Raw genomic sequence first — 24,549 nt, forward strand, 5'->3', positions numbered from 1 at the left:
GGGGAAGCATTGCTCAATTGCTTGTTCGGCCTTCTCAAAAGACAGGCCCTTCGGTATGACCACGAAAAAACTGTCCTAGTCTTTGTGGTTCTTCAATAACGTGGATCCGTACCAACTGGCCCATTTTTCCACCCCGTTTGCAAAGGTGAAGGTGTTGCAAAGACGGGGAGGGGGTTGCTCTGCACCTCAGGCTCTTCAGAATCCATAGAAGTCTCTGTGCACCTTTTTTCTGCCTTTCGGTCCCATGGATTAACAGACAAGCGGACTAGGTCGCGACTCGTAGTGGAATGTATATGTGCAACCACTTTAGCAAACGAAAACATGCGAGGCGAATCTTCTTGTTCCGTCTGGTTCTTCTTCCCTGTGTATTCGTTCGCTGGCGCGGTTGCGCTGAATGCATCTGTTTACAGCTCCATCAGAATGCGGTCGCCGGTTCGAACCCGCAACCGCGCTCTTTGCAGCGTAACGGCAGAGCCGCTGAAAGGTCAGCGCGGCCCGTGCTGCACGCAATTTGCCTGTGGGCGCGCGGTGTCGGCAGCCGTACAAGTTCGCGTCGATGCACGTCACGTGACGTGAGCGCGTTGACCGACCGCGCCGAGGTATCCGTGGAGCGGTTACGAAATCCGCCGAGAGATGGACGGTGGCGCCGTGTGCGCCTCCGCCCGCCGATGGCGTTGTCGTTAGGTTAATTAGGCCCGCCAGCCGGGTTATAACCGCAGCCTCGGAAAGCGCCTCTTTAGCGTTCGGACCCCCCCCCCCCCCCCCACCCCATTCCCTTACAATGGGCCTCACTATATCCCCGTCCGCCAACAACGCCCCCCACTACCTCTCGCCGGGGTGAATGGAACCATTGGGGGAAGGCAGAAGCGGAGGCACGCACGGCGATCGCGTGTCCAAGCTGGGGTTGTTATTGCTGCGAGCCTCTTCATATCGCGCAGCTGCTGGCGGCGGCGCTGTTATCTTTTGTGTGCTTCGGTGGTGTGCCGCATAGTCGTGTTGTTAGTGGTAGGGTTAGCGGGGCCCGCTTGTAATAGATGCGCGCGCGTGTTTGTCCAGCGCGGGAGACCAGAGTGAACTGGAGAGTGTCTAGGAGAAAGCGTTCGGAATTTGCAGAGGCACTGTGCTTGGGACCTTTTCTTATTATGTGGGGATCTTCCCCCTTTCTCCCCCATTTTTTTTTGTTGGTCCCTAATTGCGCTGCGCTGTGCTAGCACGTTTCTCAGTTCGGCGCGTGACATGTGCTGTAATTCGGTGCGAAAGTTGGGTCGCGTTGCCGAGACGTGTTTCCGTGGCTGCTGAGGACACTGCTCCTTTGTGCCCCGTTCTCCCATTATATTTCCTTTTTATTTGTAATTTGTAACCTTCAGCGAATTTCCGTAGGCCTCGCGCTTTTCGAAGGTCAAGCCAGCAGATAGGTGTTCACTGTACGCTGGGCATGGAGCACGCGCGCCGCTGTTTTTTTTTTTTTGCTTCAAAACAGTGTTTGATGGTGTTTTTGTCAGCATGCGGCTTCCTTCGCTCCTATGTGTTGTCCCGGCAGTGCGATCGGCCGTAGCATTGAGGATTGAGCTTAGAGGACAGCGTAGGTCCTTACTGCGTTTTAGCCACGGGCTCATGGCCACTTGATGGGGCTTGAACCCCACACCAACTGTTACCTTGGTCGATGAAAATAGTTTATCCTCCTGGCTTTGTGGGGGAGTTTCTCTAGGTCGATGTCTGCGTTGCACCTCAAACCATACCTGCATTATAATGGCCGGGTGGGTGCTCGCTTTTGATACTGCACCCTGGCGGATCGTGTTGGTCCGAGATTTGGAGGGGACGCTGCCGCGGGATGTGCTCGCGGTACCGTGATCACTACCATTTTTCGGAGAGGTGAGGAAAGATCCGCAATGATTTTCGTGAACGTCTTCTTCGGGGATGATTAGGACCTGCCAATCCGATTGTTTTCGTCCCTCTCCATTCGTTCAAAAAACAAACTTGGGTGACACTTAAGTTCGCCTTATAGAAGTCTGACGCGACAGCGAAAGGGTCCTTAAGGTCGCTTGGAGCACCCCTTCGCAGTCATCGTCACGCTGATTGTCATCACATGCTGCTTAAGCATCGTCCGTAACTGGTGACGCTGTTAGCGACCCCCAGTAAGTGTTCCTGTAATGCAATTCCCGTACTGCGCCCTGTGAGGTGCTCGTACAAGGCGTCCATTTATTCCACTGAACGAGCGTTCCTCAGCTGTGTATGGCTAGCGGGCCGAGCTTTCGACCGAACGGACAACGATACGACTTCGTTTTACACCTTTATTTTTTTTCCTCGAAACGGTTTTTTTTACGTCACTACCTTCTCTGCCAGTAGGCATTTGCTAGTCACGCCGACGCCGGGCTTACTGCCGTTCGGGACCTTTAACGCTTTCGCATTAATGCTGCCGCGCCTATTCCTTGCTCAGGAATGTTCACTTGACGGCGAATAATAACGGGATATGAATCCTCTCAAAAGGTCCTGGAGATGTATTGCTACTTCGCAAGATATTTTGCCTTTTTTACCATAGTTGCTACTTGCGATGTCATGGCTGGCATGTAGACTGTCTTTGTCAGTTGCCGGCTGCAGTACCAAAGACTGCTTGACATATGGAAAGGAACCAAAAGGATCAAAACTGAGAAATGAATGCTGCAGAATATGCCCTCTGGCTTGAAACGAAGGCTTTGTGACGTAGCTCCCGAACTTTGTCGGAATTCAAAAGTAGCGCGAGCGCCGTTGCCGCTAGGAGCGCCACCTGTGGCGTCGTGCGTGGCTGCCGCGAGGCGGCGCCTGCGCTGCTGCGCTTCCCGTTGTCCCCAATCCGGTCTGTCGCCCCCGCGTTTTCCCCACCCCTGACCAGCTCCCTTCTTTCCCCGCGAAGCGAGCGTCGCGCCGGCAGCATCCCTTTTGGGGAAAGCAGCGTAGTTCTGCGGTCGTTGCCGACGTCGATTAGGGGATAGCCGGAGGGAAGGCGCGCGCAGCGGCGGGGCACAGTCAGCAGCGAGGCAAGGGCGCGGTTGAAGGCTCGGCGCAGCAGACGCGGTGCAACTGCAGTCCGGGAGAGGAAAGAAAAAAACGGTCGCCACTTATTCAATCTCTGTGCTCAACCGGCACTACGCTCGCTTTGTGGAAAAACTCCGTCCGACGCAGTTGGAACCTTTTCGGCACCCCAGCTTCAGCATTCTTTGCACAGCGCGACGGCGAAGCAGGTTAGCTTGGACTTGTTTCCGTGTGTGTACACAACCAGCGTAGATCGCGACAAGTACTGCAGATAAACCTCTCCTGCGGGGCCAAGTCGTGGTTATTTTTTCTCCCGAGTGCCGAGGGGGCTTTTCGCCAGGCCGGTGTCTTTTTCTGGAACGCGTCGCGTAGAGGTTGGGTCTCCCCCGTACACTTTAACCTTTTCAACCGACGACCCCGGAGCCTCGCGATGGTGATCTTCGGCTCCCCGACGACCATTGTGAGCGAGCTGGTGAAGGAGGCCCTCCTTCGCTGCTTCTGCAACACGTGCAGGAGCGCCCCGACGCTCGGTGAGTCATTCTTGTGCCGTCAGCAGGGCTTCTCCTTTGCGGCGGCGGCGCGTCTATCGAGCGGCCTTGATCTGCCTCGGCTTTGCTTATTAATTGTGCCATGTCTCCGTTCTTATGTTCGCATGGCGCTGTGCCTCGGCCTTACTCCCTAAAAAAAGGAATCTCGGGCGCATGCCGGGATTGGCGTTGCCATCTGGAAGGGGAGATCGCGCTTGGGCGTGGCACCGTCTTGGTCTTGGCTTCACCTCGCATGCTGCTGTTTTGTTTTTAGCTGCTTTTCCACCTTGCGTTTTGTGATTCCCCTCCCTTCCAAACCCGTTTACTTTGGGGTTGTGGGGAACCGATATATATGGCGAAACCCACCGCGTGATGTGATCCAGGGTTTAGTATGCGTGCTGGCGTATATATGTCGGCGCGAGGTTTTTTCCGTTTGCGCTTAATCAGACAATGTGGCTAAGGTTAAGGAGTAGTAAAATACCTGTATCGGGCGATGGCGCAGAAAAAATAAAAGCGAACATCCCCTTATGGACTAACGAGTATTTGGATATCGCACATACTGATGTCTCCCGTTCCTCTTCTAGCTGTCGCCGGTGTGTCATAAACGTGTCTCTGCGCACGTGCGCTAAGTCCTGAATTGTTGACGACTTCATGCGCCGCGGCCTCACGCGCGAGACCTTGAAACATTGATGAACACCTTCCGGGACCCCCGGACACGGCGCACACCCTTGCCCAAGAGCGCAAGGCCGACGCTGGTGGTCTTGTTTATTTTCGTTTAGTCGCGTCATTTTCGCTGCCCCTTCGTTAGCTTTGTTTCTCCCGGGTCGCGAGAATTTTCACGGACATCGGTAAACGCAAATGTTGCTGCAACGTGGTTTTTGAGGACGCTTGCCGAGTGCGACCGTTGCGGAATGCCTTCGATTGTACCATTGTCAATTGGAGTCCCGCTGATTAGACAAACTCGCAGTTGTTTTTTAGGCGGCTTTTTTTTTGTGTGTGGGCGTAATGCTGGAGCCAAGATAATATCGCAAGCCTGGCGCTTGAAGGGAGTCGCTTTCACTGCTACCTGCTCACAATTTTGCGGTGCAACGTTATGAGGCGCAGTAAATGCATGATCCGGTCCAGTGCTGATGGGGAGCCTGGTGACTGCTGCCATCGCTTAACCGCTCCACCACTGCGCCAAGAGTGATCTATGACAGTAAAGTACAGAGTGAGCAATTATGCACATATGGGCATTAACGCTGTCGCGTCAGCCCCTTCAAGAGGCTTTGAAAGGTGCTTTCAACGAAGCTGTCGTATGCCCGGGATGTTAGCGGACGTGGTTTGACGAATATCTTCGAGCAGAAATTTTTGACAGCGCTTTGTAGAAGCTGAGCTATCTGCAGTCAGGCGCGCCCTCTCCTCTCTGCATTATTTTTTTTTTGCACGCTGAAAGGTCAGGTGGTTAGCGCGTTCGGCTACTGAGCCGGAGTTCCCGGGTTCGAACCCGGCCGCGCGAGACGCAAAAGGCGCCCTTGTGCTGTGCGATGTCAGTGCACGTTAAAGATCCCCAGGTGGTCGAAATTATTCCGGAGCCCTCCACGACGGCACGCCTTTCTCTTTTCCAGCCCCTCCTTTCCCTCACGGCGTGGTTTAGTGTAACCAATACCCATTTCTTGACTGACATACGCAGGCGGGTACGAACATGAAAAAGTCGCCGGACAGGGCTTCAACTTCGGTGCGCGATTTCGGTTCTCTGCTGTGTGTAGAAGTGTTATTTGGCTCAGGTGTTCATGACATCACAATGTAGTGATTGCGCGAGTTGATGTTCTCTGCTCAGACGGTGTTTCAGAGCTCCTTTAAGGCCGAGCTTTAGTGTACTCACCATATTTTTTTTTTTTGCTTTGGACGGTAGCAGTGCAATTACATCGGAGCGTCGGTTTATCCAATGCGCTAACACATTTTAATCTTTTAGGCTCTTTCAAAAAGTTGCACATTGCGCTGTGATGTTTGAAAGACAGGCTGACATTCTCTCCAGTCTTAATTTTTTTTTTATTGTGCCCCTCGTGTGGGATGTCGGCGTTCCGTGTCTGTTGATCTATAGTTTCGATTTCAATAAGGCGAGATCACTTTCTAAAAACGGAATGTCAATCGCGCGTCGACCGATTTAGGGTTGCCTCGTTAGGGACTGTAAGGGGACCTCGCTGAATGAAAAAGCGCGGCCAGAATTTTGATTTGCTCGCCTCTAATTAAGCTTGCATTTTGAATGTAATATAATTTAACAGTAGGTTTCATTGAAATGAAGATTTGAAACTTGCACACCTACCTTCTCATCCGTGCCGACCGCAGTTATTATGGGATTATTTTTAGTATTCCCTGCGTAGCCTCGCTTAGATCCTGTTGTTCCCATTACGTTACACGTTGCCTGTCTAATCTTGGCTTTTGACTCTAACTATAGTCGCCCTTCCGTCAGTCGGCACATTCGTCACCCTTGCGTCGACTTCGTTCTGTGAAATACGGTGCTCGCCGTCTTGTCTGCCTGCCGTTTAGTTCCAAGCACCCTATTCCCCCCTCTTTTTGCGATTACAAAAAAAAAAAGAGAAAGCCTAAATTCGCGCAAATGCGCTAACTCTGCTCCCTCTTGGCGCCTGTTATTTGCGTGTCGCTGCCTCGGTGCGCACACCCTGGCGTTCATTTTCCCGTGAATTCAGTGGGTCGTTACGTTTAGGAGGGTCCTTGGCTGGTGCAGTAGCCGGCCAAGGCGGGGCAGTTTGGATGTGAACGACCTGCTTTCTGCGCCTTTTTTTCACAAAGGATTGCGCACTAATCGTGCCTTGGCTTCTCACTTGCTTGGATGTCTTTTTCTCTCCGCCTGCACTGCACCCTCGATGGTCGCCCACGCGCTATCTTTGAAGGAGTCGTGCCTCGGTGGCCGGTTTTTCCAGCCTCGCTTCCGACAGGTGTGCGTGTGTTCTGCACCGAGACGTTTTCAGTGTGTCGCGAGATCGGACCGCCTACGTGCGACCGATTTTTCGCGAAGGCGTCCGAGGAGGACACTCCGTTCAGTGGGCGCGCGAAGGACCAACCCGAACAACGCCCCACCCCCCCATCGTCCCCCCGCGGCGGTTATTGCGCCGGCGTTTGGACGCGACGAGTGGGCCGCCGTTGCGAATACGGTCTCCCTCGTCTGATCGGTCTTGGGTGGCAGTTTGAGCGGGGTGTCGGAGGGAGATTCCTGCTCGCTGGGTTGAGTTCGGACAGTGAACCACCGATGGATGCGCGGCTGACCGCGTCAGTTACAGACGGCGGATGAGTCATGCGGCGAGACGGGCGATGACCGCGTGTCGTTGGGGAGCGTTAAGCGTGGGGTCGGGGCATGTGTGAAAGACGTTCTCCTTTATGTTTTCTCACTGCATGACGGTTTTCATTGATTAAGCCCGAAGCCCAGTGTGGTCGCTTAGCTTTATGAAGTCGTCGTGCTTCTGTTCAGCAGCTCGCTCGCATCCGAGGAGCGCCTCATGCGGGTAGCCGGTGTTCTCGTGGGCGAAAACCCAGTACTTTGTCCCAGACATGAGGGAAGGCATGAGTGCCGCATACATATTTCTTACGGAAGGAAAAAAAGACCCCCCCCCCCCCCTTCCTGTGCAGCTTTGTGCAAGGCAGAGCCGGTGTGTGAGAATCGAGTGTCGAGTCGACAAACTTGTTCGCAATCTGAACTATGGTCGGGATTAAGTCGTCGCGTTCGCTGCTCTAAGTGGTCGCTCTATGATCTCTGGCTAATCGCCAGCAGTCCCTTCGTCGCGCTGGGCAGCGTTGTCAACTTGGATAGGTTTTTCGCCGGTCCTTGTAGCTTCGCCGTAGCGCTGCTGTACTGGGGTACAACTCCAGAACAAAGCGGCAAATGCCTTTTAAAGGAGGCCCTCCAGTCAGTGGCGTCGACATACAGACTGCCATGACGACGCGGTTAATCCGTGGCTAATCCCTAGTGACACAGGTTAATCTCCTTTCACGCTGTCGTTACACGGGATCAGTCATGTACTAACCGCGACGTCATGAAAAATCGATCGACGCCATTGGCTGGAGGGGCCTCCTTTGAGGCGCATTTGTCGCTTCGTTTTTTAGTTGTGTCCGAATATAATGCATGCGGCTGTTGCTGCGTAGCAGTCGCATGAATGAATGCGCAGTCAGATCGGCGGCTGAACGAATAGTTTCTCGGTGGTACGGATTCGTCTGTTGCGGGTTGAATTGAGCGCCATGGCACGGGCTTCGCCATTGCGGCTGTCTGCTCGACGGCGGCCCTTTATGTGTGGCGATATTATGGATCGTGGCTGGCTGTGACGCACGCCGGGATGGAATTACACAATACGTCCACTTGGTCACTGGGTGGTGTGCGAGTTCGCCATATTTTTTGTGTGTGCATTGTGCGTCTCGGACCGCTCTCGTGACGAGGGTCCGCCGCCGGGGCTCGGCGGACAATCGAATGTATTGATTCCCCCCTCTCTCTCTTCACCTTCTTTGGCCAGTCTTCACGCATGTGCCTGCCTCCGTACCTTTGCGTTGTTATTATGGGCGCTGTGCTCGCTTTTTTTTTCTTCTTTCCGTTGTCACTATCCCATTTGCTTTCCACAGCTCGCCTTTGCATGGTGACCTTGGAAGTTACGGAGCCGGCGAGATTTTTGCCGCCTCTTTCGATTTGTGCTTGTGTTCTGGAAATTATTCCTGTGGCGCTTGTTTGGTAACGCCCTGCAAAAAAAGAATGGGGGGGGGGGGGGGGGGGGTATCCCGTAGCGTTTGGGAAAAGTGCGAGCGGAAGTTTCGTGTGTGCGCACCTCACGGGCGCAACCTATTTTAACGCAATCTTCCGTTCGCGCGTGCTTGAGATTTTGTATTCCTTTTCTCCACGTCTGTGGGTTCTATAATGTGAGTGCAGCCTTCGCGCTACGAAATTTGGTGATTACTTTGAAGATAGAGAGAAAAAAAAAGCCAACACCTCTTTGGAAGGCAGGCGCTGACCTTGGTGTACCCGTCACGCTTGGCGGCACTTGCAGACTAATGTCTTTCCTGCGTTTGCGACCAAGCAGTGTGGCAAGATCGCCGCCGCATTTGGCGTTCTTTTTGTTTGCGTGCGTTCTAAGGTTGGAGCATTTGCAGCCGAAAATCCTCTGCGGTGTGCAGTGGTGGAAAGGACCTCGTTATAAGGAGTCTAGCCAGGTCTCCGGCCTCGCAAAAGATTGCGGACGTGCACATTTAAACCGAGAATTGCGCTTTGTTTACACACTTATGGGCTACGAGTGATTGCGATTAATGAGACGGAACACATTCAATTCGCCGCACCTCGTAAGTTCCGAGATATTTTAGTACGCAGGGCGTGAAAGTGGATTGGGGGATATATTCTGGGTTTGAGCACTTTTTTTACTTTTTGAGTGGCCAGTGTGAACATTAAAGCGTGAAGCACAGCCAAGCATCAAAACGGAGTCCGGTAGTGATGCGTCATTTCGGGACGTAACGCTGAACGTCAACAGTGTGTTGTCGAATTTGTTCACCCGGGAAGTTGTGTGTAAAGAAAATAGCTGTACAAACAGCAGCCATGAAGCTGCAAGCACATGTCGAGTCTATTCGCAGTTAGCTCGTACATCATGCTTCCCTGAAGTACGATGACCGTACTTTGACCCGCTTGGGTTCGGGTTTAACCGTTCAGACCAGGCGCCAAGTTCGGCCTCTTGGATTGCGTTGCATTGAGCAGAAGCGTAGTTACAGTGTAAGCGTAACACAGTTCAGCTGGCCCAGCCTTTCGTCTTGTGTAGCCTAATTCGTATTACTAGCTTTTGTCCTGTGATTATTCTCATTTGGTGCGCTTCGACCTCTCGTTTGTCGGAGTTACAACGTAGTGAGGTTACTTCGGAGCCTCCACTTTCTCCCCGTGTGTGCGTTGTACTTGACAATGTATGTGCTTGTCTGTTGTGCCCTTCTTCCCTCCTTTCTCCTCTCTGCTGCTCGGATTGTGCGCGCAGACCGTAACAAGAGTCAGCCGATGATTCTGAAGCCGCTGGTGAGGACTCGGCCTCCTCGCCGGTCGGGCATGCTCATGGGTGAGTATGCGGGACACCGCCGCCCTCCCTCCCTCGCCTGTGGACGGTCTTGGACGCAGGGCTTGACCAGGGAATCTCGCCTCTGGCGTCGATTTGTGGGCGAAGCTGCCTCCCTGTGTTACTTTCTGCCGTGTGGCTCTAGCGGAGCAGGGTACTACGCGTTTGTATCGCCTGTCTGCATTAGTTGTTTTAGCGCAGCGGTGACGTGTTAGTGCGCACTAGGCCTGTGGCAGGGCTACTGCGTGTGCGCATGCGCAGGAGGCGCCCGGTGAACCGGTATGTGTACGCTAACACGTCTTTGCAACACTAAATTGCCGCGGTTCCACTGCGGTGTTCCGGCAAATGTGCTACTCCACGCTGCCTTGTCTCCCAACAGTGTCCGCCTGTGCCCATTGAGTGTTGTCATGAGAGCGTGACGTCATAATTCACGCGCTGCAGCGTGTACTTCTTGCTGCGGCGTTGCTCATAGCGTGTGTCCTTGGCCAAACGCCTGGCCAAAGCTGAGAAACAATGCCGTCCCCGAATTTGCCGCTCCGCGCTTTTCTCTGCGCGTGTCGTGGAAAGGGCATTGTGGGGGGGTAATTGGGAGGCACGGGTAGCGCGCGCCCGTGACGCGTACGGCATTGACCCCACACCCCGGCGTGCTGCGCTCGTGATGAAAAGCTGCTGTTTGGTGGTCGTCTGCGTCGTCTGAGGTCACCCCGGCCGGGAAAGAAAGACTGTCGTCTCATGAGTCACGCACTGGATGGAAACACAGCTGGAAGAGACTCGCTGGTTTCTGGCGATGTTTGCGACACCGCGAACCAGTGGCGATATTCCGCGGAAGCTTTTTCCGCCGTTATTGGGCTTCGTCATCGTCGAGAATTCTGTACCTTCCGGTTCTCGGCCTTCGTGTTTCTAGGCTGTCTTTGCGGCCTTTTCTCTGTTCAGAGTAGCCGCATTCACCCGCTCCCCCTCGGCTAGTCGCGCCGGTCATCAGCGAATGATATTCACTGTTCGGGACGAAAGCAGCTGGGTAGACGTCGTCCGAGCAGTTTTAGTTAAACCCGACTCGAGACGGTAGTCCAGGCCCGTAGCCGCGAGTTAAGGAGTGTGCGATGCGCTGCCCCAAATCAAGTATTGGACGTTCAACCGCGGAGCCGATATGAAATTCGACGGTTTCTGCGAGAGTTGGGCACCCCCCCCCCCCCCCCTTTTATTCTTATCCCATGGTGTTAGCGCGTTGGAATGCAGTACCTGGTCTAGCGCTCGTGCCGGGCGTCTGTTGTTCACTCGGAGCCCTATCCTAACCACCGGCGTTACTAGCCTAACCTAACCAGCGAACTCTTGGAACAGCTGTGCTGGGCCTAGTGGTCATTGCGCGCGTCACTTGGGAGGAGTCGATACGCGCGTGACGCAGCCCCGTCAAGTCAGGGCTGGTTGCTAACTGCGTGTGGCCCCCTCCATTAAAAGATGCCAAAAACAGGGAGGGGGGGGGGGGGGGTGCAGAGCAAGCCGTGCGCGCACGCGTCGGCGCGTACGCGTGTCGTGTCGGCGCCGCGACCACCGCTACCGCGCTGCCTTCCCTGCTATTCCGCTGGCGCCGGCGTCTGGCTGCCAGCGACGTCCCGACGGCGCCGGGATGAGTCACAGGAACCACGGGCCGGTCGGTCGTCGACTTGGATCGATGGCGGCGGACGCTCCGGGGCACCCTCCCTCCCTTTCGTCACCCTCGCCTCTCCTCCCTGGACGGACCAGCACTCGCACCACGGCGGTGGTGTTCGGACTCGGGCCCGCTGCTGTGTGACGCCGGACGCCGCCGCTTCCGGGTCCCGAAGAGACGGCACTCCTTTCTTTCACGCCGCATCGTTTCTGGCAGCTGTGTGGGCGTTGCGACAGCGGCATTGTTTGGAACGGGCCAACGAACGCTGCAGAACGCAGTTTCGTTGCGCAAGCATGCTTGTACACACTAAAGCGGTCCTAGAAGCAATATGCTCTCTGTATTGGTTGCAGATTGTCAAAAGGTGTGTTAGGGAATTTAACTACAGTGTAAACGTGGCAGTTTGAAACTGGTGGAGGTGCCACCCAAATAATTCTGGCCATAAGCATCCACTACATGTAAAATAAGACGGCTGTTGCAAATAAATGTTTCATATCTTTCAATTACACTTTTTGGGCTATTTTCGAATCTGCTAGCCAGCTGCATTGCACTCATCGCATCGTGATGTCAGAGGTGTTGCAGTTCCCTTTGTTATTGCTTGTGAAACATGCGGGAAAAATTTTTTCTCGTGTGCTTTTGAAGTGCAAAAACCCTGTGCTTTACATGCTTGGTCAATAATAAATTTGAAGGGGCAGGACTTGGCACATTCTGGGACACCTTGTGTTCTTTTCAAGAATTTTCTTTAATGTGGTAGAAATAAAAGCCTTGTGGGGACAAAAATTTGCTGGTGGTTATAAATTCGCCCATTGGCTGGAGGGATCGAAGGCATCAACAGCTTCTGGTACTATGACATTGCCAACAATGAAGGAACTAGGCATTCTGGGATTTTTTTTTAAGAGATGCAAGCAGACATGAAAGTATCCACTGTGGGCAGAGTTCAGCATGTGGTCTGGTCAAGTTATGCTTGTTGCTATAACATTGACAGTTTATCTAGTAGATTTTGGCATGTGCATTGCCTTCCAGTTCAAAAACATACAAAAAATGCATAGGACTCCTCAGACTTTGTCACCCGCGTGTCTCGGGTGCCGCCTGATGACAGCTCGTCATCACATGTGGCAGCATGAGATAGGGAAACACGCACACAGTGGCCTCTTGTATGTGTAGACATTGCTGCATCATTAGCCTCTCTATTTCAATGGCACTGTTCTTTCATGGGTGCCAAGAAATTTACCCGAGTGAGCAGCTCTTGTTCAACTGCCGCCTGCTTGCATCGTTACGCAGCGACGGAGGTGCGCTGCACGGAGCAGAGCAAGGGTGGGCTCAAGTACGAGTTGGTGCTGGCTGACCCCTGCATGGACTCGCCCCTGCGCAAGCCCAGCACCAGCCCCCCCAAGAGCATCTCGGCCGAGGACATCGAGAAGAAGCTCAAGGAGGCTGAGGAGAGGCGCCTGTCCCTGGAGGCCATGAAGCTGAACCAGCTGAACGAGAAGATGAGTCGGCTGGCCGAGGTGAACCAGAAGAAAGAGGGTCTCGCCGAGGAGTTCCAGGAGACTGCCCGGCAGAACTATGAGAAGAAGATCGAGGCCTTCAAGGAGAACCGCGAGGCCCACATCAAGTCCATCCAGGAGAGGCAGCGTGAACATGTGAGCTGTGCCCTGAGCAGAACCCATTGCTTTTTCATTCTTGTGCGCCTAGCACTATTGTGCTCTGGTAGCTTCTTGTGCTGTTCTGCTTTCTTATGAGCTGTGTTTTCATTTCAGTTTCAGTTCATTTATTTCTTGCTACAGAGAGCAGTGGGCCACGGGAAGAAAAGGCGTAGCTTGACAAGCTCCCGAGACCCACAACATCCAGCAACAGTGGCGCCATGTAAACAAGAAAGGCATACATAAACCTAAGGCATAATTCACAATCTATGAATGAACAGCGGAAACACAAACTAAGCATGCGATATAACATACAGGACAAGTAACATACAAAATTCAAAGCATGCATTGAAAGCATTATTTAAACATTTTATTAGAGCACTTAATTTCACTGCAGTGAACACATTGACAACGCATAAAAGAGAACAATTTTCAACATGCATGAATGAAGACATATTGGCGTGCTGACGGGTTACACTAAGCACTCAACGAGACTGCATAATTCGACCGTATAGAAATGCATAACAAAAACCAACCAACCCAGCAAAAAAAAGAATTATTTAGTGAAAGACCGCCCGGAGGCCAGCATTGCTGCATTTATTTATGTAAATGCCTGCATCAAAGAAACGGTTTAGTAGTGCGGGAAGATCATATCTAAGCATCTGTGGTCCGTAGTTAGTTTGTGGCGTGTTAAGGGTGTAGTATCGTCTGCGCTAAGCAGAAAATAGTCTTGTTCTGGCTAGTTTTTTTTTTTTTTTTTTTTTTCAGGTGGCTAGTGTAGTTCAATGCTGATGTAGTAGAACTACATCAATGTGTGTTTCAGGGTACTGCGTGAAGCTATGTAATGAAAGATCAGTGAATGATACAAAATTTCACAGATACAATGAAAGATTAATGCTGACAAAATTTTAGAAATAAACATTGTTTATGAACTATCCAGATCAATCTATCGGTGTATTCCACCGATGTCGTGATAACAATGTTTCGCGTAACAAAATTTTTCGCAGGCCCTGTGAATTTTGTTGTTGCGAGATTCAACTGCACATTACACATGTGCATGTGGCAGTAACTTATTCAGGACCACTGCACAGAATTTTTCTGCGACGAAATAAGTCTGCTGTTAAAGCTTTTTTCACCTAAACTAAAAGCTAATCACAAGATGACATTATGAGCTAAAGAATTTTGATTCCTCTGATTTGTTTAGAGCAATCGGACGTGCTGATGTGGTTGGTCATTGGAGTATACAGGGCACCATGACCATTATTGCCAACTTCCAGTTTTGTTTTTAGTTGTATCTTAGTATTGGTTGCCTTGTGTTAGCAGGGTGGCACTGGCTTGATGCTAGTGACTTTATTCTGGATATGTTGATGGCTGGGTTGTCACTTTTGTGCCTCCGTTTTGCAGGTGAGCCGGGTGGAAGAGGTTCGCAAGTCGCTGGACGCGCAGACCCAGGAGATGCTGGCCAACATCCAGAAGAAGATTGAGAATGCCAATGAGGCACGCGAGGCGCAGATTGCAGCCCTGCAGGAACGTCTGAGGAATCACGTGAGTCACTGTTCTTTCCTGGGTTTGGTAGTCAGCGTGAAACTGCATGTCACTGTGCAGGTTAAAGCCCTTTCAGGTGCTAGTGATTGTTCATTGGAACTAAGTTTAGATTTTTTTTTTTTTAAGGACCAGGCCTGGATTGCACAGCAAAAATTTCCACCTTCTCTGCCGATAAATTACGCAGCTTTGTATATCCACATTGCAACTCAGCACTGCTTTCAGGCTCTTGGTTGTACTTTTTTTACTTCCACATAACTGCAGCGTAAAAAATTACGAGCACAAAAAAGGGGAGAAACACATATGACACGGACAAAAGCTGCACTCACAACTGATTTTATTTCGCCAGGAATGGGAAATATAAAGGTTCCGCCGCGGATACGCGCGCAGCAAGTACACTTACCTCGATCACAAAAACCAAAAAACCAAATCCAAAAAATTCAAAACAAAACTTTATCACACCGTGAAACCCATCTTATCGCCTGGCAGAGAAAAGGTCACATTCCGCTTTATACAGATGAACAGAAGTATCGCTTATGCAAAAAACGCCCTTTTTCTTTATATGGTAAGCTTCCAGTAGTTCACGTGCAGTTTGATCTTTGCTTTTGCCTAGAATCCTTGCACGTTCAAAATGCGGCGAGCAATCCTGACAAGACTTGCAATGTTTAACTAAATTAACATCTTCATCTCTCTCTAAATTTCTTTCATGCTCCCTTTTGTCCGTGTCGTATGTGTTTCTCCCCTTTTTTGTGCTGCAGTTATGTGGAAGCAAAGTAACCAACTTGCCCAAAAGCTCGTTTTACTAAAGTACTTTTTTTACTCATTTTTGTTGTTTTAAGTTACGTAAACACATTGGCACATGTTCAGCGCTAGTGCTCATGCTTGTAAAAGAAACAAATGGGAAAACGCACTTGCTAGAGCCATAGCAGAGCTACTGTTAAGGGGGCGCGGCTTTGAAGTGCCCCCCAGAAATGGCCAATAAAGTGATTTTTCGAAAATTGTTGTATCCTCTTGTTTCCCACATTTTTCTATGCTGTCCCAAAGTTTCAATGTTGAAATTTACTGGGAAGTACTCTAAAAAAAGTGTTCAGTGCACTGCGGCGGCCGTGCATTGCGGGGAAACTCGTGAACGATGGCCCTTTTTCTCAGTTATGGTTCTGTGCCTAGATATTCTCCTTTCTGAGCAGATTTCTTCTTGGCTGTGTTATGTAATTTGACCCCTTCTGTTTCGTTGCTCTGCTAGAACAATAGTGCAACTCAAGACATTTGTTTTGTTTGTTTTTCAGATTTGTGAACTTTAAATTTGTGCTTTGTGAAAAAAATTCCAAGAACGCCTTGATCTGTTGCACACCAGTAGGAATGCACTGAATATTGAACTAGGTTTGTGCCACATTTTCTTGACACTGCAGTTTTTTTGCAAGATTCAGAGGAAGAATATATTTAGAAAACAATTTTGTGGAGACATAAGAGATATAACAGTGAAATATTGTGAAAATAGGCATAAAATTTGTTTCTAGAAGACGAAAAAAATTTTTGATGTCAATGCAGAAAGAAATAAAAAAAAAATTGCTGAAACCCGCGTCTCCTCTTCAGTGTGGAGGTGTTCACTTTGGAAATGGTTCTCTGCATTAATTTCGCCTGCCTGGATTGATGTGCGTCTGCACGTGCTTTCCCAGATTTCAGTGCATATTGAATCCACATTTGTGAACATCATGCCTTGTGGATGAAATACGGTGTTCAGGTCACGTCCACAAATGGGGATGCAGCTCCTGAAGGGGTCAAGGTGCATTTTTCTTGGATAGCAAACAGGATCTTTTCTGTTCAAAAATGGAGATGCTTGAGCAGTTTTTACTGACCTTTTGTTTCATCTGCCGTCATTTTTCCTTGTGCTGCCCATCAAGGGGGCTCAGTAGCTTTGGTTTTCGGCGGTTGATCTCAAATACTTTAGGCTTATTTTTCGATTCAGGCGAAATACAAAAATGCCCATGTGCTCCGTGATGTCGGCGCACATTAAAGAACCCCAGGTGGTCTAATTCAGTAAAGAGCCCTCCACTATGGTTACTGTCATAGGCCGTATGTTGGTTTGGGATGTTAACCCAACAATTCACAATTTTTTTTTTCCCTTGTGCTACTTTTGATCTTGAATGTTCGACAGTTTGCTAGACTTTTCTGTAATAGCCCTTGCAGCATCTTCTTGTGCTGCAGTTGTATTGAATGAACTACACCTGCGGCTCCTCATAAGCGAATGTGTGCCATTCGTTGCCTGCAGGACAAGCACATTGCAGATGTGCGGAAGCAGCTGGAGGATCTTGTGGACGAGAAGCGGGAGAAAATCCAGAAGAAGCTGGACACTGCCCAGGAGAACCGGGCTGCCATCTACCGTGAGCTGCAGACAAAGCTTCAGGAAAAGGTTAGTGAACAGATGGCTGTTACTGAACTGTAACTGGGCTGCTACAGACAGCTCTGTGAAGCTGCTTCATCAATCACTGTCCAAACTTTTGGCATCTAAAACAATCTGCTGCATGCTGTATTCTACTGCCAGAATACCAGTGTGCCAGCAGTAACATGCAATTGTTACCGAAGGATAAGATTGCAGCCATCAGCCTTCCTTTGCTGCATTTTCAGCTGTGGTGCGCTTCAGTACACAGTTCCCTTTTCTTTTTCAAGCTATCTTCACCTCCCTGTGACACTGTTTTTCTTGTTATTTAATGGTACATTTCAGTCTTGGGTCATTGGCCTCTCAACTATTTTGTGCAGCGGCTGAGCAGCGTATTGCAGAATGGTTTGTTTGGGCTGTTCTTACCCAGAGCAGTATACTGTAAGGCAGGCCTTTGACTCCTGAATCTTCAGCGGCTGGCGCTTAAGGAAGAACACAATGAAAAGCTCTGAACACTCTGACCCTCGTGCATGCTCTGGACTGACCGCTGCCACTGGTCTGGATCCGTGCTGTACCGCTTGTTGTTCGCGACGCAGCGCCTTATCCTTATTATAAGTGGTGGAGGTACCAACGATCCCCTCACCTTGGAGCTTTGCAGCCGAGCATTGCCTACCGCTTCTGCGATGCCAGAGACTCTCACCCAAACTGTATCACCATTTCCTTTGGCTGTCTTCTGTTCCGGTGCAGTGCGGCAGCGTGACGCAGCCATCTTCAGCAGCACAGATGACATGGATGTGGAGGATTGGTTGGCCGCCTATGAACTCCTAAATGCATACAATAAGTAGGACGACAGGGTCAAGCTCACCAACGTTATCTTTTATTTGAGCGACGTAGCCAATCTCTGGTTTCGAAACCACGAGGCTGACATCTCAAGCTGGGAGACTCTAAAAACCAGTCTGACAGAAGTCTGGCCGTCCTGCAGTGCGAAAGCTTCGCGCTGAGCAACGCTTGCGAAGTCAGGCCCAATAAACTGCTGAAAACTTCACCAGTTATATAGAAGATGTCGTCGACCTCTGCAAGCGTATCAAACCCTTCTGTGAATGAGGCCGACGAGATCAGACATATTATGAAAGGCACAGACGATGATGCCTTCCAGGTGCTCGTCGCCAAGGATCCCCAGACTGTCTCCGATATCATAAGCTACTGCCAAAGCTTTGATGAGCTGTGCAAACAGCGCCTTTCCATCCGGCATGTCGGCTTTCAAGAGGTCACACTTTCCAACTTGGCTGTCCCTGGGGACGGTGCTGTGGACCACCAGTCGCTCCTCCAGCGCATCCAGCAGTTTGTGCGTGAGGAAGTCTTCCGCCAGCTGTGCTTGTCTACCTGCCCGCCTACGCCTGCGCAGTCGCTCACTCCCAACCGCCAGCGTGTCATCGCGAAGCAGGCCGCTGAGGTCCTGCCACCTCCCCCTCTGCCGCCCCTGATCGCGGCTCCTCTAACGTACGCCGATGCTGTGTTGCGGTCACGGCCCTCACCTGCTGCCCACTGCCCCTGTTTATAGGCCACCTAGCCAATTGTTTGAACCCCAGTGACCTGCGGCCCCACCTTATTGTTCGGTTCACGATCACAGCTGCAGCCACTGAACCCTTGGTGCATGCAAGACTATCACCCTATTTGCTATGCCTGTGGTGTCGCTGGTCATGTGGCTCGTTTGTATCGCAGTGTTGACCACCGTTTATATGATTATAGGCATGAGCCGACATACGACCTTCTGCTGTCCTCCTCGCCTGCGTCATATGCCTATGGATTCCTCTTCTCATAGTTCCCATCTCCGCTCGCAGTCTCCTCTGTCATTCCCGTTCTCCAATGCTCTGCCGCCAACCCGACGTCCACGTGCGAAAACTGTCTCAGTTCCAGAGGCAAGAACCGTGCAGCCAGTGACTCACTCAAGGCCTGTTTCCGTGCCTGCCAATATTACCATGTTCGTTGAGGGTGTCGCCGTTGAAGCACTTGTTGACACTGGCGTAGCCGTTTCTGTTCTCAGTCACACCCTCTGTCTCCGACTCAAAAAAAAGTGCCGACGCCTCTTCCTGCTGTTTCTCTTTGCACCGCCAGTGCTCAGGACATTTGGCCATTAGCTGCCTGCACCACCTGCCGGCTTATCGAGAACGTTCCATACACAATAGAGTTCATCGTCTCATCTCACGACTTCATCCTTGGTTCGGACTTCCTTTCCACGCATCACGCCGTTATTCACTGTGCACACGCTGAGCTTGAGTTATTGCTCTTCAGTGACGCTCCCTTGGACGTACCCGGCGCTGCTGCCGCTACTATGGTCTTCTCAGAGGACACAGACGTTCTGCCTTTCTCTTCAGGGCTGGTGCCACTTTCTTGTGCTGCTCTCTCCGATGTCACTGTAATTTATACACCCTTTTTACGATGCGCTGACCAGAAATCCGTTTTGCTGCCTGATGTCGTGCTGACAATTATTTGTGGCTCAAGCGCTATTTATATGTCCAGCCCGTTGTCCTGGTTTACCACTTTACTCTGTGGCCAGTTGCTTGGTAGTGTTGCCTTACTTGATCCCGCTGCCGCAGCATACCCCCTCGTCGATAGCATGGCCGGCCTCATGTCAGCGCTGTTAGACCTGTTCCTGTCGCCAGACCATCTTCTCTATATTTTTCACCATTCCGTCGGCACCACCCTGACACATACCCAACGAGGACAACTTGTTGCCATCCTGCACCGTTCTGAAGCTTCGTTTGAATACCAGCAACCTTTCTTGGGCCGTGCAACCACCGTTACTCACTGTATTGACACTGGTACCCATGCCCCTTTGCGCCAATGTCCGCACCGCATGTCAGACGCAGAGCGCCACATCATTGATGAACAGGTGACCGACATGCTTCAGCGCCACTTGATTCAGCTGTCGCTCAGCCCGTGGGCATCTCTGGTGGTCCTGATTCAAGAAAAATGACTGTTCCATCCGGTTCTGCGTAGACTACCATCATCTGAACAAGATTACACGCAAGGACATTTACCCTCTCCTTCGTATCGACGCCCTCGACTGCCTGCAGGGTGCTGAGTTCTTTTCTTCATTGAACTTGCGCTCTGGTTACTGGCAGGCGCCGGTGGCAGAGACCGATTGGCCAAAGGCCGCATTCGTCACACCGGACGGGCTCTATGAATTTAATGTCACGCCATTCGGCCTCTGCAATGCACTTGCCACATTTGAGCGTATGATGCACAACCTAATCGGAGGCCTCAAATGGCACACATGCCTTGTTACCTGGACAACGTTGTGATCTTTTGCTCGGATTTTTCGTCTCTCCTCCAAAGCCTTGAGGCTGTTCTTCAATGCCTGGCCGATGCTGGCCTCCAACTCAATTTAAAAAAGTGCTGCTTCAGAGCTCGGCAGCTCACCATTCTCAGACATGTCGTGTCAAAGGATGTCATTCTCCCGGACCAGGAAAAGTTGCGAGCTGTGGCAGAATTTCCAAAGCCCACTTCTGTGAAAGAACTCCACAGCTTCGTCGACCTCTGCTTCTAGTTCTGCAGATTCGTCCGCAATTTCGCCACTATCATCGATTTCCTGATGAAGCTCTTTTCCGTCCATGACCTTTCAGCCTGGTCACCAGCCTGTGATGAAGCCTTTGTGACACTCCATCACCTTCTGACGACTCCGCCAATCCTGCATCATTTTGACCCTCGTTCTCCCACGGAAATACACACAGATGCCAGCGACGTCAGCCTCTGTGCAGTACTCGCTCAGCGCAAGCCTGGCTTTGACGAATACGTTGTTGCTTACACGAGCCAGACACTTAACAAAAGCTGAAGTCAACTATTCTGTCACCAAGAAGGAGTGTTTAGACATCCTTTGGGTGATCCATCAAATTTCGCCTCTACTTGTACGGGCGCCCTTTTGGCATTGTCACCGATCACCTCTCCCTCTGCTGGCTGTCCTCTTTGAAAGATTCCTCTGGTCGCCTGGCGCGTTGGGCTCTGCGACTCCTAGAGTGACATTCGCGTTGTCTGTCGTTCCGGCCATAAACATGCAAATGCTGATGCCCTCTCACGTTCCTCTCTGCCGTCTGAGGCAGTGCCTTGTACAGTAGAATCTCGTGATACGAATCTCAAGGGGAGTGAAAATATTGTTATCACCTGAAATTTCGTATCACCAAAAAACGAGCGAAATCTGTCCCGAAACTATGAGACACGCCCAAAAAAAAAACACTTATTTACGTGGAAAGAAGTCCCGTATATCCTTCTGAGTCGTCTTCTCTGCAAGGTCGGCCAGCAGAGAATTTTTGAAGCTGAACGACTGGGCTGTAGTGCTCTCACGCACAGTCTCTGATGTCACATCATGCCGCAGAATATCGACAGTGTGCATAGTTTTGGCTGCCGACGGTGGTTGGTCATCACCATTTTGGCACTCGTCTTCTTCTTCATCACTGGTCGAAATTCCAGGCTGCGACGATACATCCTCCATGATGTCTTCCCCTGTGCCCAGACCACAGGTGACGAGATCGTTGGCACTGCAGTCAACGCCAAGCTGGTTCCAGACATCAACCGGAATTGGATCTGGCACTTGCGAGGTGGTGGCCACTGTGTATTTAAAAATCCCACACTTTACGAAACAATTGGCGATGCTTTGATGCCACTTTGATGCTCTGTAGCGTCATGTGCTTTGGATGCGTCGCACACTGGTCCAGCAGCAAAACAATCCTTCTGTTCTTGCATGACATCCTATGGTCCAAGTATGTGACGAACTCCACGAACAGAGCCGACGTCATCCACGCCTTTTTATTGGCTCTATATGTGCAGGGCAAACGACCGGCTGCCTTGAAGCATCGGGGCTTTTCGTATTTTCCAATGACGGTCTGTTTCATTTTTTCTGACCTGTCAGCATTGCAGCAAAGCAAAACAGTCACACGCTGCTTACTTTTTGTCCTCCCTGGCATCCTTCGCCCGTGAAGCAGACTCTTTTTGGGCTGAAGATTGTAAAATAGCCCTGCCTCGTCAATGTTAAAAACATCACGAGCGTCAATCCCCCGATGAAAGACTGCAGCGTGGTTGCCATCCAATCTTCAACGATGGAGTCGTCAACCTTTTTCTCTTCGCCGCAAACTGTTTTGTAGGAGAGGTCATGCCGTGCCTTAAATCGGTGAATCCAGCCACCAGAGGCCTGAAAATTTTCTTCAATTCCAAGCGTGAGTGCGATGTCCGCAGCCTTCTCACGCAGAGCTTTTCCGTCAACATTGACGCCGGCCGCGGTGACCTCTTTAAACCATGTTAGGAGAACTTCTAACTTTACATGGTTAGCAGTTTTCGCTTCTTTGGAGTTTACGCCAAAGTGCTGCACATTCTGCATAATTTGGTCGCACTGACCGACGATCATAGACAGCGTAGAAATTGGCAGGCCTAATTCCTTGGCCATGTCAGTGCGCCTTTTCTTGGGCTCTTCATCCACCTTTCTTAAAATATCCAGTTTGTCCTTCGAGGACAGCGCCTTCCGCTTTCGCGACATTGTACTGTTTGCAGTACCTTTCGGGCTGACGCAATCAATGCTCGTGAAACGACACACGCAAACAACACGCTGCACTTCCGCAGTCTTCGCGCACGAGGGAACAAAGAAGCGGGAGCTGCTACTGGGGTGACGATCTGCGCGCTGACTGTAGCGGAAAGACCGGTGGAACAGGCGTGCAGGCCCGCGATAAATGTGGAGAGGACAAATCTTGCCCGGCCGGTTGGGTTGGCTGGTTCGCAGGGCGAATGGACCAATAAGCAGCGGCGCTAGCCTCGGGCAACAACAAATTAAAAACAAAATGGCAAAGAGGCCGCCTTCAAAAACTAGAGAGAGAGAGAGAAAGCTTCGCTTGCCTCGTCAGCCTCCCTGCTGCCGCGGGATCCCAAACCGGCACTGTCGCACGCTGCGCCGGTGGCGGCTCGACGGTTGCGGTACCGAAGTTCATATCACCCAGTGTGATACGGAAAAGTGTTCGGAACATCCGAATTTTGGCCCATTGTACACAATGCATTTCGGCGGGGGAATTTTATGAATTCGTTTCAGCCGGGTTCGTATCACCGAGATTGTGTGTTGTTTGAGCCTGCGGATATGGTTTCTGAGCAACGCAGAGACCCATGGACCGCTTGCCTCTTGGATTTCTTGTCTGGTCAATCGTCACAACCTCCTTCCCGTGCTCTCCGTCACCAGTCCCACCATTTCGCCATCAGATACTAGCCTCTTTACCGCCGGAACTACCTACCGGATGGTCGAAAGTTGCTGCTTGTCATTCCGACCCATCTGCACTCCGTCATTTGCCGACGATGATATCCAGTGTGCCCATGCTGGCTTATTGAAGACCTTCACCCGTCTGCGACATGATACTACTGGCGTGGGATGTAGTGTTATGTTTGACACTTCGTCCAGCCCTGCTTAGAGTGCCAGCGCCGAAAAAGCCCACCTTGCTGACCCGCCACTCCTCTGCAGCCGCTGCCTTGCCCAGCGCAGCCCTTCGAGCGTGTTGGAATTGAGCCTGTGTGGCCCTCTTCCCAGCACATCAACTGGCAATCGATTGTTCATTGTTGTCATCGATCATCTTACACGCTACACCGAAACATCACCTTTACCATCTGCTACTGACCCATGACATTGCTTCCTTCATCCTCCATCTTGTCATTCTTCGCCACGGTGCTCCCAAAGAGTTGTTGAGTGATAGAGGCCCTGCCTGAATGCTCAAGGCTCTCGTGCGTGCTGTGGACTGAACGCTGCCGCTGTTCTGGATCTGGTCTGTACCGCTAGCTGTTCGCGACGCAGCGCCTTGCAAGACATTCCTTATCACAATAGTGGAATTTCGTTACCGTGAAATCTGGCCGAAATATTGACGGATTGGACTGGATAGTTCAGAAATAACCCGCCTTTTTTTTTTTCTACAGTAAAATCTCGATGATACAAATTCCTCGGGAGCTCGCGAAATATTCGTATCATCCCGAATTTGTATGATACAAAACAAGCCAACTTCAACACGAAAATGCACAAAAACTATTATGCTCAACTGCTTCCGTCTAAAAAAGTCTAATGCATTTCTGCACTTTCCTGCCCTCGATGTCACTGACCAGCCCTGACTGAAACGCGTAAAACCGTGCAGCACTTTCATCGCTCACATTGCCGGCACCGACGGTGCGGCGCATGACATCCAGAGTGTGAAAGGTTTCTGCCAGTGATGGCTGTTGGTCTGATGCATTGGAATCTTCACTATCACTGTCAGGCTCCTCGAGTTCATCTCCGTCTGCTTCATTGATTACCTCTTTGATGGCTCTTAACCTGCATGTAGCAGCATCGTCATCCACGGTTAAGAAGTCGTGAGCTGAAAACTTGAGTTGTGAGACTGTCCCAGCCTTCAATCGTGAAATCCTCATGGGGCTTTTGATTATCTCCTGTTGGAGCCAGATCAGGTCCAGTGTTGAATCCACATTTTCGAAAACAATTCGAGATTGTGCCTGCAATCACATTGTCCCAAAGCATGGCTAAGAAGTGCACTGCCTCTAACAGACTTATCCTCAAATGCACATCTTTGTGCTCAATTTTCGACAAAAGGCGCCTCACTAAAAGTTTTTTGAAGTGATGCTTAACGTTGTGAATTATTGCAGCGTCTAGTGGCTGCAGATGGCTGGTAGTGTTTGCTTGCAGGAAACTGTGATGTTGTTGAAAGTCATTTGTTTTGGGTGGGCAGAACACTGGTCG

At 50.9% G+C, this 24,549-nt stretch overlaps 1 protein-coding gene across 2 annotated transcripts in view; it reads left to right on the forward strand.

Moving 5' to 3' along the window:
• LOC144107556 (uncharacterized) overlaps window positions 1–24,549 on the forward strand; it is a 35,038-nt gene that overhangs the window by 4,933 nt on the left and 5,556 nt on the right. Inside the window, exons 1-5 of one of the 2 annotated variants that reach the window (XM_077640624.1) lie at window positions 2,850–3,539; window positions 9,527–9,604; window positions 12,525–12,886; window positions 14,291–14,431; window positions 16,698–16,838. In XM_077640624.1, the coding sequence (XP_077496750.1) occupies window positions 3,440–3,539; window positions 9,527–9,604; window positions 12,525–12,886; window positions 14,291–14,431; window positions 16,698–16,838 (822 nt within the window). In that variant the 5' untranslated portion in view covers window positions 2,850–3,439. Of the gene's footprint in view, window positions 1–2,849; window positions 3,540–9,526; window positions 9,605–12,524; window positions 12,887–14,290; window positions 14,432–16,697; window positions 16,839–24,549 lie in introns of those variants that run through there. The other variant, XM_077640625.1, reaches the window with a different exon arrangement.

Source organism: Amblyomma americanum, chromosome 10 (genome assembly GCF_052857255.1).
Source record: "Amblyomma americanum isolate KBUSLIRL-KWMA chromosome 10, ASM5285725v1, whole genome shotgun sequence".
Lineage (NCBI taxonomy): Eukaryota > Metazoa > Arthropoda > Arachnida > Ixodida > Ixodidae > Amblyomma > Amblyomma americanum.